The following is a 13,320-nucleotide window of genomic DNA, read 5'->3' on the forward strand; positions in this document are numbered from 1 at the left end:
GGGGGGGGGGGTTAAAGGTAGGTAGGTATAGTTTGCAAGTATCATTCATTCATTATTCAAGTTCGGTCACCGCTTCATGGCGCGTTTGTAACTCTCTCCCTTTGCTTTTGTGGCTGCGCGGATTCTTCTCGAGGCTGAGATGATATCCCGATTCGAGTCTACATCCCGATAGACAAGCCAGAAATCGAGCAACAATCCTGACTAACGCTGTGAATAATGTAGGCTGAACTGAACGGTGTCCGAAATAGCCGGATTCTATCGCTGTACTATCTGACTATGTACTCGGAGATTATACAATATATACATACATGCCAGGCATGAAACACGCGCATTAGGAAAACATTAACGTCAGGGAACACCGCCGGAAGGTCCCTTACTATCCACCCCAATCGTCTTCAGGAACGGCTCGATGATCCCCCGCTTGCGCTCCTCCACGGCTCGCCGCTCCTTCTCCTTGGGGGGCACCGGCCCCTCTGTGGCGATCAGCACGGAAGCAAAGATCGTCGCCAGGGCAGTTTCGACCGCTTGACGGCGCATGGCCATCTGCGAGACGACGGGGGCAGGTTCGGAGACGGAGGAGTTGAAGGTGCGCGTGCGGCGTCGGAATGCGTTGGCAGAGATGAAGGACGAGGGGGGTGGCGGCGGTTGCTCCCGTTGCTGCTGCGTCTCTTGCTGCGCCTGGGAGGGGTTCCTGGAGTCCTTGGTAGGGGGTTCTGGTGCCGTTGGACTGCGGTTTTCGAGCGCGGGAGACAGAATCTTGAGCGGGCCACTGGTGGGAATGGATGATGCGGGGGCAACTTCGTTGGCGATGCGAGCAAGCATGAATGTCACAAAAGTAAAAGATACGCTGTGGGCAGGCGAGTAGGCGAGGCTCTCCAACACCCACGCTTGGGTCTCCTCCCACGACAAGGGTGGCGCGCGGGTTTTTTCGCGAGCGAGGATCTGTTGGTCCAAGTTGTGCCAGACAGTGCTGGTAACGACGCCGTCTTTCAACGAACGAAGGAACACAAGCAATGTTTCACTCAGGATCTCGAGCCGATGCAGACAAGATACCTCGGGTGCGAACACGATACTGAAATCCTTGTTGGTGTCGAGGGCCTCGCGAGCAGCTGCCAGCAGTGAGAGACGCTCGTCCTGGTCACATAGTGTCCATGTCTCCGGCTCAAAGGGCCAACCGTAGCCCAAGGGTTCTTTGGTCCACGGAGCGGTGTCGTCTTCCGAGTGACCTCTCGTCATACTCCATTCAGCAACAGCGCGTTCCGTCATCTCCGATATGCATTCGGTCAATCGAAATAGCTCACGAGGCGCCGATAGCGGTACGCCCGTATGCTTCGACTGCTTCTCGGACTCGTCGAGGCTGCGCGCCCCAGCTTCAGGCATCATGGTAAGCTCTTCAAGCGAGCGGCCGAAGCATGTCGGCAGCCACTTGCCGTACGCAGAAATGAAATGATCCCGACCATTGGTTACTCGGAGGACCAAGACTTCTTCAAGACTGAGTTTGCTTTGATTCAACAATCGTGCCAGCTCCACATCCCGAACATACGCCGTAAGTTCGATATTCGCAATCTCCCCGGGTAGGAGAGAACATTCATTCGACGGCAGCTTCTGTTTCGAGTTATCTTGATCAGAATGAAGCACCCTGTACTCCAACCAGGAGGCAGACAGTTGAGACGCGTTCTGTTCCGGTTTTTCCAGGGTAAACGTGGCGGAGACACCACTGGTGTTGGCGACTGTCAGTGTGCGAGTGACGGGGACGTCAAATGGCACATCCCCAAAATTCACAGCATTAGGATCCTCGCTTGTGGGCTGACTGCCATGATGGTCGACCACCACAGTGAGGCCTGGTCGGGACTCGTTCTCCACCTTGTCCAATTCTCGAACCACTTCCTGGTGGATTTTGGCCTTTACCTGCGGGTCCACGGACTCAAACGTGAGAGTAAATCCGGCCGCGAGGGGCTTATGGTCGGAGGAAAGTATCCCCTGGTGAGACAAGTAATAGTCTAAATGAAGCGACTCATCCGCCTCATCGGATGACATGAACGAGTCACCTGCTTTGGAATCCTTGTCCGGATCGTATTCATCTCCGCTGTCGGCTCCGTCAAGATCTGGGTCATAGTCGAATAAGACATTGTCATCAGCAGCCGCCTTGTCCAGACCCCGGGCCTTCATCTCCTCATCACGCTTCCTAGCCTCCTCGGCTTCTCTCGCCATTCTCTCAGATCGTAGTCTGTCCTTGCGCGATCGGAATAAGATCCGGTCGCACCAACTGGGCCCGCGGTTTTTCTCACTCGAATCGAACCTACCCACGCTGCCTACATCATACTTGTAGGTAGGCAAAAAGGTAATTGGCCCCTCGCGCCATCCATCATGGAAAGCCTTGCGCTTGCTCTGCTGCATTGCGAGTTGATCATGGGGGAGTAGAGACGATATCGTGGTCTGTAAAGAGGCGGGATCCGTATGAGGATCGATGTCGTCGTCCGAAACAGGTGAGTTCGAGCCAGAGCTATCCCTCCTGGAAGAGGAAGATGATTGTCGCTCTCCCCCATCTCTGGCAGTTCCCTGCGACGATGTACTACGATCATCGGCATCTATGCGTCCTTTGTGCCTATTATCGTAGTCATTCTCTGTGTGACGTGCCAGCACTCGGCGCACATCGTCACCAGGGATGTCTTCCAGCCGATAATTGAGATCGCCGAACCAGAAAGCAAAGTCCTCTTGTCCAATACTCTCGGCAGGATCGCCCCGAAGGCTAGTTATTGGATCAATGGGTTCGAAGCGAGTCCGCGTGACAATCTGGGAGGCATCCCAATTCCGCCGCTCTAGACTATTCTTATCGGACCCGGCCGCCAGGTGGCAATTCACGAAGACAAGGCATGTAGTCTCTCCGAGCACCAAACGAGTCGCAGCGGCGCCTTTGTTGCCCATGTACCCGAGAAGCCCCGTCCCCACATTGGTGCAACTAGCGGACGAGATCTGGCTGGCCAGGGAGGGAGAAGCATACACCAGCTGCAATAGACCCACCAGTTGCGTCTCCGCGACAAGCTTATAGCCCGGTGGCAAGGCCTTCTCGAGCGCCGCCTTCCACCGATTTGCAGGCGCAGAGTCGACATACGGCCTCAGCGCCTCCGCAGGCGACGAGACATCCACAATTTCCTGCAAGCCGAGAACATAGAGGTCGACCTGGTCCGGCGCCGGTTCGGACAGGGACCTCGTCTCGCCAGCCGAAGAGCCGGCCGGCTGGTTTTCTCCCCGCGAGTCATGGACTTGTAACCCAGACAATTGCTCGCATAACCCCTTTTGTTGTACAAACCAATTCCCAATGTCATTCTCGGTGCCTGGAATAGCCGCCACGTTCCACGTGCCCACCTTGACTCGAATCGTCTGCTGGCGGGTATATTCAGCCTTTCTCGCTCTAACGGCCTGCGGGAGCGAGGAGGGGTCGGGGTCTGAGGAAATCTCGTTGTCGCCGGGGAATTCGCCGGAGATGTGTGGCTGGGGTAAGGGTCGCTGGGCGGTCGAGGCCATGGTATATTAGGGAGAGACACTACGCGCGTCTCGCTTTGGTGTTGTAAGTCTATATATATAGGTATAGGTATATGATGGCCACCGAGCGAGGCGGGCGAACACGAGCTGTCACGGCGGAATGACACGCGGCGCAAACGGGTGGGCAAACGAATGGAATCTAGAATGCGACAGTCTCAGGGGTTAGGAAATGGCGTCTCATGCGACCATTCAACAAGAGGCCGAGGGGGCTTTTGATAAGAGACTGAAAGGGTGGGCCAGAGCGCAGGTGGCGACGCCGTAGCGAGCGAGAGCTGCGCGGACTTGCAAGCCGCGGGATCGGCGGCTCTGCAGTAATATAGATCGGGGTGGAGAAATGATTGCTCACTGGGAAATGATTTGAGAATCTCAAAGTCTGCGATCAGCTTCCGCGGCAAGAAAGAACGCAGAGCCGAGCTGAAAGAGAGGAAGAGAGGGGGGGGGGGTTGTTGAAGGGAGGATGAAGTTTTGAGGTGGGAGGGAGAGGGAAAGGGAAAGGGAGAGGATGGATGGATGATGAAATGAACGCATTCCAGACCGCGGGGAGGAGGAAGGGAAGGAAGAGTGACTTTCCGACCGCTTACGGCCAGAGCTTCTTCTCTCTTTCTACCTTAAAACAACTCCTCCTCCATCCCTCACCACCGTGACTGACACTTCATCCTCACTGCCATTTCACACTCTCACTTCCCTTTTTCTCTACCCAATATTCTTATCTCCCACATAATGTCTGCTCGCAAACCCCGACGAGCACACTCCAACCACGTCAATCCTAACACCACCACCCCCACCACCACTCCCCCGCGACAACTTCACCACCACCTCAACCAAGGCAACTTCACCCAACAACAACCCTCCGACTACGACTCCGACTACCAACCCTATCTCTCCGACACCCAGCACCAACACTTTTACCCCCAGCAGCAACAGCAACAACCCCAACCCACAATGGCAGCAGCCACAACGACGACAGCAGCAACCATCCCCGCGCCCCCCCTCCGCACCAACGAAGAGCTCAACCTCGCCGTCCTCCGTCGCCACAACCCCGCCATCACCTCCATCCTCTCGCTCGCGCAATACGCCGTCGTCTACATCTTCAGTCCCACCACCCGCCAGTGGGAGAAAAGCGGCGTTGAGGGCACCTTGTTCGTGTGCCAACTCGCGCAGGGCGAGCTCGGCGAGGAGCGCTACAGCGTCTTCGTGCTGAACCGCCGTGGGCTCAACAACTTCGACCTCCCCCTCACCGACGGCGCCGATGTCGAGATCACTGAGGAATACATTATCTTGAAATCGGAACACGCGCCGGACGGGCTGGAGCATGCTGCAGGCGGCGCACAGTCCGCATCTAAGCCTCTTGGCGGCGGCGGCGGCGGGAGTGGCAGCAGCAACAGCAACAGCAACAGCAACAGCAATATTCGCATCTACGGGTTGTGGATCTACAGTGAGCCGCCGCCGAATTCCACCGCCGAGACGCGCAGCATCAATGCGCAGATGATCCGCGAATGTGCGGTGCACGCTGGCGAGAGCTTGAAATTGGCGCGGGAGCGGCTGGAGGCCACCCGCCAGAATGGGCTGCATGTTGCTGCGGCGTCGCTGGAGGAGGGGCAGTCGGCTGGTGCCGTGCCGATGGGGAGGCAGATCTCGCTGAAGGATTTGTTTGGGCAGCAGCGCGCGCAGGACGATGGGTGGAGCGTGCATGCGCATCAATTTGCGCCGAGCGACAGGCAGCATGCGCAGCCGCCGCCGGCGGCGGTGGCACCGGAGCCGGCGCCGGCGCAGCAAGGCCCCGCGGGAGCTGCGCCGGCAGCACCGCAGCAGGACGTCCTGGGGGATTTGTTTCGCAGGGCCGGGCTGGCGTATCAGGGGGCTCAGTGAGGTGCATTGTGGGAGGATACCGATAAATGATACCAGTATGATTAGCGCATATAGAAGTCTGGGTGTGCGTTTTGTATCTTTTGTGAGATCAGATCAACCACACTCGACAGCACCAAACCTTCTATCGCTTTACAGCACCCCTTGTAGAGTACAGTACATCCCCTTTGGCACCTTCCTCTCACCCGATAATCTCCTTGACCATCTCAGCAACCTTCCCCGCCATAACCTCACTATGCCCTACCCATCCCCCACCAGTCAGTATACACCCGGAGGGAAAACCACCAATCGACAGAAACACTCACGCAAACAGAACGCATGCGGCAACCCCTCCTCACAAACCACCATCGTAGGTCCGCTGCAGCCTTGCGTAGGCGTAGTAGCGCCTCCATTTTGCGAACCCACCGCTCCCTTCCCCCTCAGCGCGATAATCTCCTCCCTGGTCTCCTCGGCCACCCAATGATCCCCGCGCCCATAGTAGAAGAACAACTTCGTAAGCGGGTGCTTCTCATCGTTTGTGGCAGAGATTCCCCAGACCTCGTCGGCCCATTTGTCGGAGTTGATGGTGTACATTTCTGAGGCGGCCATGTGTCTGTTGCATTGAGTTAGTGGGGGGGTGTATGATGGTGGAGTTGAGGTCTAGGTTTGTCCATCTCTTCCTTCTTCTGGAGAGCAATCCTTTCCCTTTTCTTTTGTTTTTCTGTTCTTTTGTTTCCGGGGAAAAGCACTCCATTCCCCAGGGGGTTACCGTCAGAAAAGAAAAAAAAGGGGGAAACGTACAAAGCCTGCCTGACCCCCCTCCGACTCCTCAAGAATCCACAAGTCGTATCCACAGCCTCATCCGGCGGGAAGCCCATGAACACTTTCACCAAGCCCCGGAGCACGAACCCCGGTAGGAGGGTGGTGAGGACCCTGGCGAAGAGGCCGGCGATGAGGGCTAGATGGGGGAGGATGGATAATAAAGTCTTGATTCTCCGTTGCGCATGTAGCGAGCAGGGTTAGTCAAAACCAAAGTCTCAAGTGGTTGGTTGCTTCAGCTTGTATCCATTTCTGATACGTAACGCTCCGCCCATCCCCCAGGAGGACAAGTGAGTTCTTGACTTACGGTCAATTTCCGCCCCGAGGGGGATTTAGCAATGTCGACGACGGTGGGGAAGAGGAGGATTCCGCCGGAGATGGTAAATGAAGGATGATTCACAGTGCCAGACAGAGGTCCTGCGGAAGGGGACGACGACGCTCGTGCGCGATGGCGTCGGATGAGTTCCATGGCGATGTAGGTGCCGACGGAGTGGCCGATGAGGAGGACCGTTGGTGGTGTGGTGATCGGGGGACCATCTTCGGTGGTGTTTGCGGGGGCGGAACTGGGATGCCCGCCAGAAATGCTGCTCACGCAAGTGTCTAGCTTGCGCTGGACGAAGCGGATCTGGTCTTCGAGGTCGTGGTAGTAGGGCTCTTCGTCGGCGACCGCCGCCGTGGTGTGTGGGGCTGATAGTTCGAAGCCGGCTAGGCTGTGGCCGTGGATGTGAATAGTGGGTTTCTCATCGTGCTTGGAGACGAGCGTCTGCAGTCGGTCGATCAGATGCGTGAAGAATGGGTAATAGTAGGAGATTAGGCCGGGATTGCCTGATATGAAGTAGATGAGGACGGGGCTCCGAGACGGAGATGCGGAGGATTTCTGGTCCCCCAAGGTGTGGAAGAAACTGTCCGCCGTCATGTGAGGGTCAAGTCGTGAAGACATCGTGCTCGAGTTCGATTTCGCGGCGTATTGAAAAAGATCTCCACGTTCTACGACGCCTTGAAGGCCTCTTGGTTTGGAACATCCTCACTATCTCATTGCTTCGGCGGCCGCGGGAGACAGCAGCGGATGTACTCTTTTCCCGCCAGCCGAAGTGATGAATCAACACCTACATTGATAGAACTACATCTACTGCGAGTGGAAATCTACAGCTGCAGCCTCTCAGTACTAGGATCAAGTCGCTTGACATTGTGCATGCAAGGAAATGTGCAGTCCTTGTCTTTTCGTCAGCGCTATCCCGTCTCATCCCAGCCCATAACGTCCTGTTCATCCAGCAAGCCCGACTCCGCCCCTGTCCAGACCCTCGAACCTCCGAATAAGAATAGAGAGAAGAGAAAAGTGCTTTAAATGTACATCATCCCGACCGGACTGATAGATGAAGTCCGACATCTAAAAGAAAAAAGAAACCATCAGGAACAAAGAGGGAATCGTACAGAAAGAATGCGTTCGGTCCATCAGTAACAATGCTAAAAAACACATCACTTCATCTGGTATCTAGAAGACTGTCGTAAAACAAACACAGAACATTCCCGAACTCTGAATTGATCACACAAGAATGATTGCGATCGCTCGGCGTGCTAAAAAGATTCGACCACCCTCCAGCAGGTCATTAACCCTGACTGTCATTGTTATCGTCTCGGTTCTCCTTTTCGTTGTTCGTCTTGTCTACTGCGGAACCAGTCGACTTGGCCACTGCGGAGCTCAGGTTGATCGCAATGCGTCGAGGTGCTGCGCTGGTGGTCGTGTTGCCCAAACTCGACCCTTTCTCGCCGGACGAAAGAGATCCTATGGACACGCTTCGTTTCCGGCGCAGGAGCCCTGCACTTCCGGAACCTGCGTTCACGGAGCTTCTTCGCTTGGGACCAGCTGAAAGCTTCATCAATTCGTCGTCATCCTCCTCTTCGCGTCGGCGCTTCTCCGATAGTCTTTCGGGAGGGGTCTGGAGCGTCAGTGCGACGGGCGTGGAGGGTGACTCCTCAAGCGAGTCCATGATCGTGTCTCGAGTGAGAGCCTGCGGTGAGCATTCTTGCTTTTGGTGCGTCTGGTCTTCAGGCTTGGTATCCATGGCATCATCTTCGTCGTCGTCATCCGGATAATCGACTAAAGGCTTCACGACAGGCGATGCTGCGCCATTCTGCGGGTGTGCGGAGATTGTTGTGTTCTGTTGAGGATAATGCTACCAACACGATGCATGGTTAGTGATTCATTCTGTCGCTGTTTGCAAGGGGCGCGACTTACCTCCTCATCGTCGGAAGTGTTAAAGTATTCTTCTTCTGCAGCATCCATCTCCTTAACTCCCTGCCAGCGCGATCCATTGGCTTGCATCCTCTGATTAGGCAAGTCTTCTTCCTGGGAGTACAGGGTGGAGTCCGCCTCCACTGCGCCGTAGCCCTGCAATTGCTCGTAGCGCAAGTAAAGAGATTGGAACGTATCCACGTATGTGATGTTCTTGATCTGCTCGCCATATTTCTCCACTAAGTGCAGGACAATTGGTTTGATGTTCTCACGCTTGATGTACTCGAAGAGTTCAAGGCAGGCCGAATTCAGAAGGTTGTCCCGTGGCATCGACTGGTAGACAATATCGAGAATAAGACCAAACGTGTTGTTGCGAGTGATCATGGCTTGGTAGAAAGTATCTTGGAGACTAACCAAGGTGCGGAAGAACTTTAAGGCAGCTGAAAACTATATTAGCCGCCCATCAAACAAAGACGGTGACCATATCGACCTACTCAGTTTCAGATGCTTCTGGGGCACGGTGAGTAATTGAGCAATCCGGGGTGCAAGGGATTCGTCGTGGATAACATTGCGTGAACGGTACAGATGCTGGCGCACGAAGAATGTAAGAATATCGACAAGATGCGAGTACAGTGTCACGTCTTGGAATGTAAGGTCATTGACTGGAGAGGGCACAATGGTCAGTTTGAAGGATAAATGACGAGGGTCTGGGTGAGCTTACGAGTTTCGCGGCCCTCGAGTCGCTTCAGAGGCCAAAATAGCCTCCTTGAAGACTCATCGAAATGGTTCTGAACAAAAGTATCCGAAAAGATGTTGGAACGTGGCTTGTTGAAGTGCTCGGGGCCAGCCCGACCCATGGCGTCCGGCAAGGGAATTTGTGGATCTAGCAGTACTTTAATCGCATCGGCAAGTTGATTCTTGACTCCGAGGTCAGATTCCGTGTGCAGCAGGTCAATCAAAGTATCTGTAAGAGGCGTTTTCTTCTCGCTGACAGCCTTAAGCATGTACCCGCGCATCATGATTGGATCGTGGTCGAGGAGAGACACCAGAAGATCAATGCCCGTGGTGCGCAGAGGCGGCTTGGGGTGTTTGATAGCGAATGCGATAACGGCGAAGAGGCCATGGTTGATGAAATTGGCAAAGAGATTAGCACGCGCCGGCGCTTGCAAGTTCTTTGCGATGACTGCGCATTGATGAAGGAACTGGACTGCGTCTTCCTTGCGCTTGTTGTCGGCGTTTCTGGGATCGAAGACTGTGAAGAGTTCTTTCAAAAACGGCGCATTGGACTGTATGTGATTTACGATTTCGACCTGGTTGAAAAAAATCAACGAGTTCAGCACCGAAAATGTAGGATCATCGAGGATCCTAGCCAACACCACGTCCTTGAGGTACTGTAGGCGCCAAGTGTATCGGATCTTGCGCCGAATGAGCGGATCCTTGATAGGAACCACTTCTTTATAACGCGTCTGGTCTGCAAGGTATTGGCGATGGTTGGCCTTGTGGGTAGGGAACTCGGGGTCATCTAAGCCCCATTAGCGACATCCTGAATGCGCGATCCTGTGTTCAAAATCCATACATTCCAGAGCTCCAACGACTCCAAGGATAACGGGGTCTGTCACGACCGTTTCAATGATCGTGTTGTCGTTGAGGAGAATCAGCGATTTCATGATGTTGCACAGGCGATGCAAATCCGGAAGACTTTCGAGGTCTTCGGCCATCGAAACCAAAGGAATCAGTTTCGGAATATACTCATCCCGAATAACTAGCTTCGATAGCGCATCGCGACCGGCTTGCGTGATGCTCGAGGTTCTCATAATGTGGTCGATTTCGGGGAGGTTCCCTAGCTCGGGCGCGGGCAGCATGATCGACTGGTAGCTTTCGATCTCGTCGGACAAAGCATCTTCTAGGCACAACAGAATGACCAGGTCAGCAAACTAGCCGATCATACGAGTATCGCGGCGGCAAAGCGGGTAAGGGAAAGAATCTAACCTCCCGGTGCCAGACTGAGCAGATGCTGCTGCACGTTGTTGACAAAATCCCTTGGAGGCTCAATCAGTCTCCGGTTTGACTCATCTTCACTGACATCAAGCTGGCTCGATGCGCCTTACCAGATGACCGCGCACCCTTCAGCTTCCTGAAAACTAAGCGCCATATCCGTTCCATTGGGCTCTGTCCATACGATCAATGTCTCTGATGATGTCGCGTGAGGGTCAGTGATGATTCTTGTACGACTTGTCGCGTGCGCACTGGCGGGCAAGCGCGCGGGAGAGGGGTGGCACCTTGTTGCTTCTGGTATCCGTCATCCTTGGAGATTTTAGTCTCCAGCAGCACCCGGTTGGGCTCATCTTCCGACTCGACGAATATCCGCGGCTCATCCTAGGGATGGAGTTGATATGATTAGCGATGGAGGATTTGGCGAGGCACAGGATAGCGCGCGCCCGACGGTGGCGGTTGCGTTTGCGCCCGAGGAGCGGGCGACGCAGCAGTCGCGCGGCGAAATCAACAGGATGGCAGGCACAACTTACATCCAGAATCTGGCCGGTGCAGAAGCCGGTACCTCGATCGAACCAGTCATTATCTCTGAGTTCATAGACCTTCACCCGCTTGCGATCGCTGGGTGGTTGCACCTCCAACGCCATGGTCCGGCAAAACGGAGAGGTGGCGTCTCGTCACTCCGGGACAACTCAGGAACGAGTGTTCCGGCGCGAGGAGGAGAGCCCCAACGGAAGGGAAGGCGGAGAGAAAGATAAGAAAAGGCCGCGGCTTGGTCCAGATTGGACGGAGGAATGGGTGCGGAAGGGAAGGGAAGGGAAAGAAGTGGGGAATGGGTTTCGAAACAGCGGGAAAGGTTAAAAAAGAAAGGGAGAGCAAAGGGATGGATGGAAGACACGGAAGAATGAAGTGGGAGTAATGGATGTGGAGGGATGGAGGAGATTGGGGGGGGGGGAAGAAAGAGAGAAGAGCAGAGGGGAGGAAAATGAGAAGAGGAAGAAACAGAAGAAGATGGAACAAGCAAATGACAAGTTAACAAGAGAGGATGGATAAGGGGAGGGAGGGAGAGAGAGAGAGGTAGAGGTAAAGAGTACTCCGTCCGTAGGTGGAAGGAAGGAGAGAGAGAGAGGGAGGGGTGGGCGAAGGAAAAATGATGTAAAAGGGAAGAAAAGTGACAGGCAAAAAAATAAAGATAGTAATAAAGCTGCGATGATGAGGATGGGGGAAAGGTTAGCTGCTGCTGGTGGTGGAGATGCTCACTGCTTGCTGCGCCGCTGCTGCTGCTGCTGCTGCTGCTGCTTGCTTCCCTAACAGAGCTTTGCTTGTGCTTCAATGTTAATACTCTGTTTGTACTGTGAATGGACGATGATGGACTGAGGATCCTGACTTTGAGAGGTCGGGACCACCTGACGGCCTCGGCAAATTGTCTGCCTGTCTGCCTGTCTGCCTGTCTGTCTGTCTGTCTGCCTGCTGAGTACTGACTCAGTCTCTACTTTGAGATTGAAAGAAAAAACTAAATTAAAAAAGGGCAAAGAAATAGAACTGGACAGCAACACGCGACCGGACTCAACACTCATTGACTGAAGCTGAATCGGAGAGCGGAGAACCTAAGATGATCGATTTCCCTCACAAATCGGGAGCTTATCAGAGCTAAGCTGGACAGGCCAACGTCCGATATACGGCATCCACCGCTAGCCAGCAGTCCAGGACGGGATCTGCAGCGAAAGCATTGCTCTGACTGATTTACTGAAGCTAACCTGACTAGCTAGTATCTACTGATCCTAACTTATCTCCCAACACAACACAAAACAAGGGTCTTTTCGGGTCTGTGGATGACGTGCGCGCGTCCCCAGAACGGTCTCATATCCGCCGGTTCTGACGATTCACTACTACTAACTCAGTCGTTGCTGCTGACCCTTACCACAAGGTGCTTCTTCTTGTCCCATGTGATGTACGGAGTACGGTATCATGTATGCAATAGACAGTACGATGAATCTTGTTAAAAAAGTTGAGGATCACCAGATATTGTGTGTCAATCAAGGGGGTGAGAAACTCAAAAAGAAGAAGAAAAGAAAAATGGTAGGTGTTCTAGCCTCATCTAGCTGTGTTTCCGCAAGAGTGGTCCTGAAACTTGTTCTATAATTGTTTTACAGTTAAGGTACAGTACTAGCTCTCTGCACAAATGTACTCCGTAATCATGATCCCGGCTTCCCCACGCAGTCAATATCCATGGAACCCCTTAGGGTGGATAAGTAAGCAATACACTACTTCAGCCTCACAAGGACGATCCGCAGGCCTGGTGCATGGGGAAAGAATTGCATCGTCAGGTAAGTCTTTTCTTCTGTTTGTGATCTTCAGCTGTTGGCGGACTGGATATTGATCCTCAAAATGAGCGACATCGGGGCTCCTACTAAGTTTGGGCAGCGACCAGTTCAAGCTTAACTCAACTCTGCCTGAACTTGGTTGCACCGCCGATACGGACGATTGCGCCTGTGTTCCATTCGGTCAATAGATGAACCAAGGAGATGGGGAGGAGGATGGGTCATGTGGGGATGCTGCGTCACCAAACATGTCTAATTTTGAATCATGCTGAAGCGTCAACCATCCCCTACATGAACGACCGGACTTGAAGCTGCTGCTATCGGATCATGATTCGGTTCTGGGGAATGGAAGATCCTAGGGAGGGGAGCCGATGAGATCATCGCTAGATTTGGATGCCTGGGGCAGATGCGGAGGGGCGATATGCGGCATGTGACTCTGGTCGACAGCAGGAGCATAAACTTGCAAGAATAACAGATTACCATATAGTACCTACTATTGTTGTTCAAATAAATGAAGAGGCAACATCTACACTAATATCTCCTACGAATCAAGTTGCGGAGTACGAA

General features: G+C 53.9%; 4 protein-coding genes across 4 annotated transcripts; 1 reads left to right on the forward strand and 3 right to left on the reverse strand.

Annotated features, from left to right (window-relative positions):
* Positions 1-167: 167 nt before the first annotated feature.
* BP01DRAFT_360084 (phosphatase family protein) lies at positions 168-3,880 on the reverse strand. Its single transcript, XM_025575833.1, has one exon. The coding sequence runs from the start codon at positions 3,523-3,525 to the stop codon at positions 349-351; it is 3,177 nt and encodes a 1,058-aa protein (XP_025427719.1). The 5' UTR covers positions 3,526-3,880; the 3' UTR covers positions 168-348.
* Positions 3,881-4,163: 283 nt separating this feature from the next.
* BP01DRAFT_348357 (Dcp1 family protein) lies at positions 4,164-5,412 on the forward strand (the record flags this gene model as incomplete). Its single annotated transcript, XM_025573724.1, has 1 exon — positions 4,164-5,412. The coding sequence occupies exon 1, from the start codon at positions 4,264-4,266 to the stop codon at positions 5,410-5,412; it is 1,149 nt and encodes a 382-aa protein (XP_025427720.1). The 5' UTR covers positions 4,164-4,263.
* A 35-nt stretch (positions 5,413-5,447) lies between these two features.
* On the reverse strand, positions 5,448-7,201 carry BP01DRAFT_360085 (bifunctional triacylglycerol lipase/ester hydrolase). The gene is made up of 4 exons (XM_025575834.1): positions 6,515-7,201; positions 6,190-6,374; positions 5,715-6,001; positions 5,448-5,649 (listed from the first exon to the last, which is right to left on the reverse strand). Exons 1-4 carry the CDS (start codon positions 7,145-7,147, stop codon positions 5,591-5,593), a joined length of 1,164 nt encoding a protein of 387 aa, XP_025427721.1. The 5' UTR covers positions 7,148-7,201; the 3' UTR covers positions 5,448-5,590.
* Positions 7,202-7,814: 613 nt separating this feature from the next.
* On the reverse strand, positions 7,815-11,079 carry BP01DRAFT_304958 (SMEK family protein; the record flags this gene model as incomplete). The annotated part of the gene is made up of 9 exons (XM_025572180.1): positions 7,815-8,381; positions 8,444-8,880; positions 8,935-9,102; positions 9,162-9,962; positions 10,017-10,343; positions 10,430-10,479; positions 10,549-10,630; positions 10,720-10,816; positions 10,966-11,079. The coding sequence occupies 9 exons, from the start codon at positions 11,077-11,079 to the stop codon at positions 7,815-7,817; spliced, it is 2,643 nt and encodes an 880-aa protein (XP_025427722.1).
* Positions 11,080-13,320: the final 2,241 nt, after the last annotated feature.

This window comes from Aspergillus saccharolyticus, assembly GCF_003184585.1.
Source record: "Aspergillus saccharolyticus JOP 1030-1 unplaced genomic scaffold BP01scaffold_43, whole genome shotgun sequence".
Lineage (NCBI taxonomy): Eukaryota > Fungi > Ascomycota > Eurotiomycetes > Eurotiales > Aspergillaceae > Aspergillus > Aspergillus saccharolyticus.

Bases quoted from the DNA above. Each gene is read 5' to 3' on its own strand.
- BP01DRAFT_360084 (XM_025575833.1), bottom strand. From the start codon at position 3,525: ATGGCCTCGACCGCCCAGCGACCCTTACCCCAGCCACACATCTCCGGC.
- BP01DRAFT_360085 (XM_025575834.1), bottom strand. From the start codon at position 7,147: ATGTCTTCACGACTTGACCCTCACATGACGGCGGACAGTTTCTTCCAC. The intron at 6,002-6,189 runs GTACGTTTCCCC...TCAATGCAACAG, and splicing joins AGGGGGGTCAGGCAGGCTTT to ACACATGGCCGCCTCAGAAA. The intron at 5,650-5,714 runs GTGAGTGTTTCT...GGGGATGGGTAG, and splicing joins GCCGCATGCGTTCTGTTTGC to GGCATAGTGAGGTTATGGCG.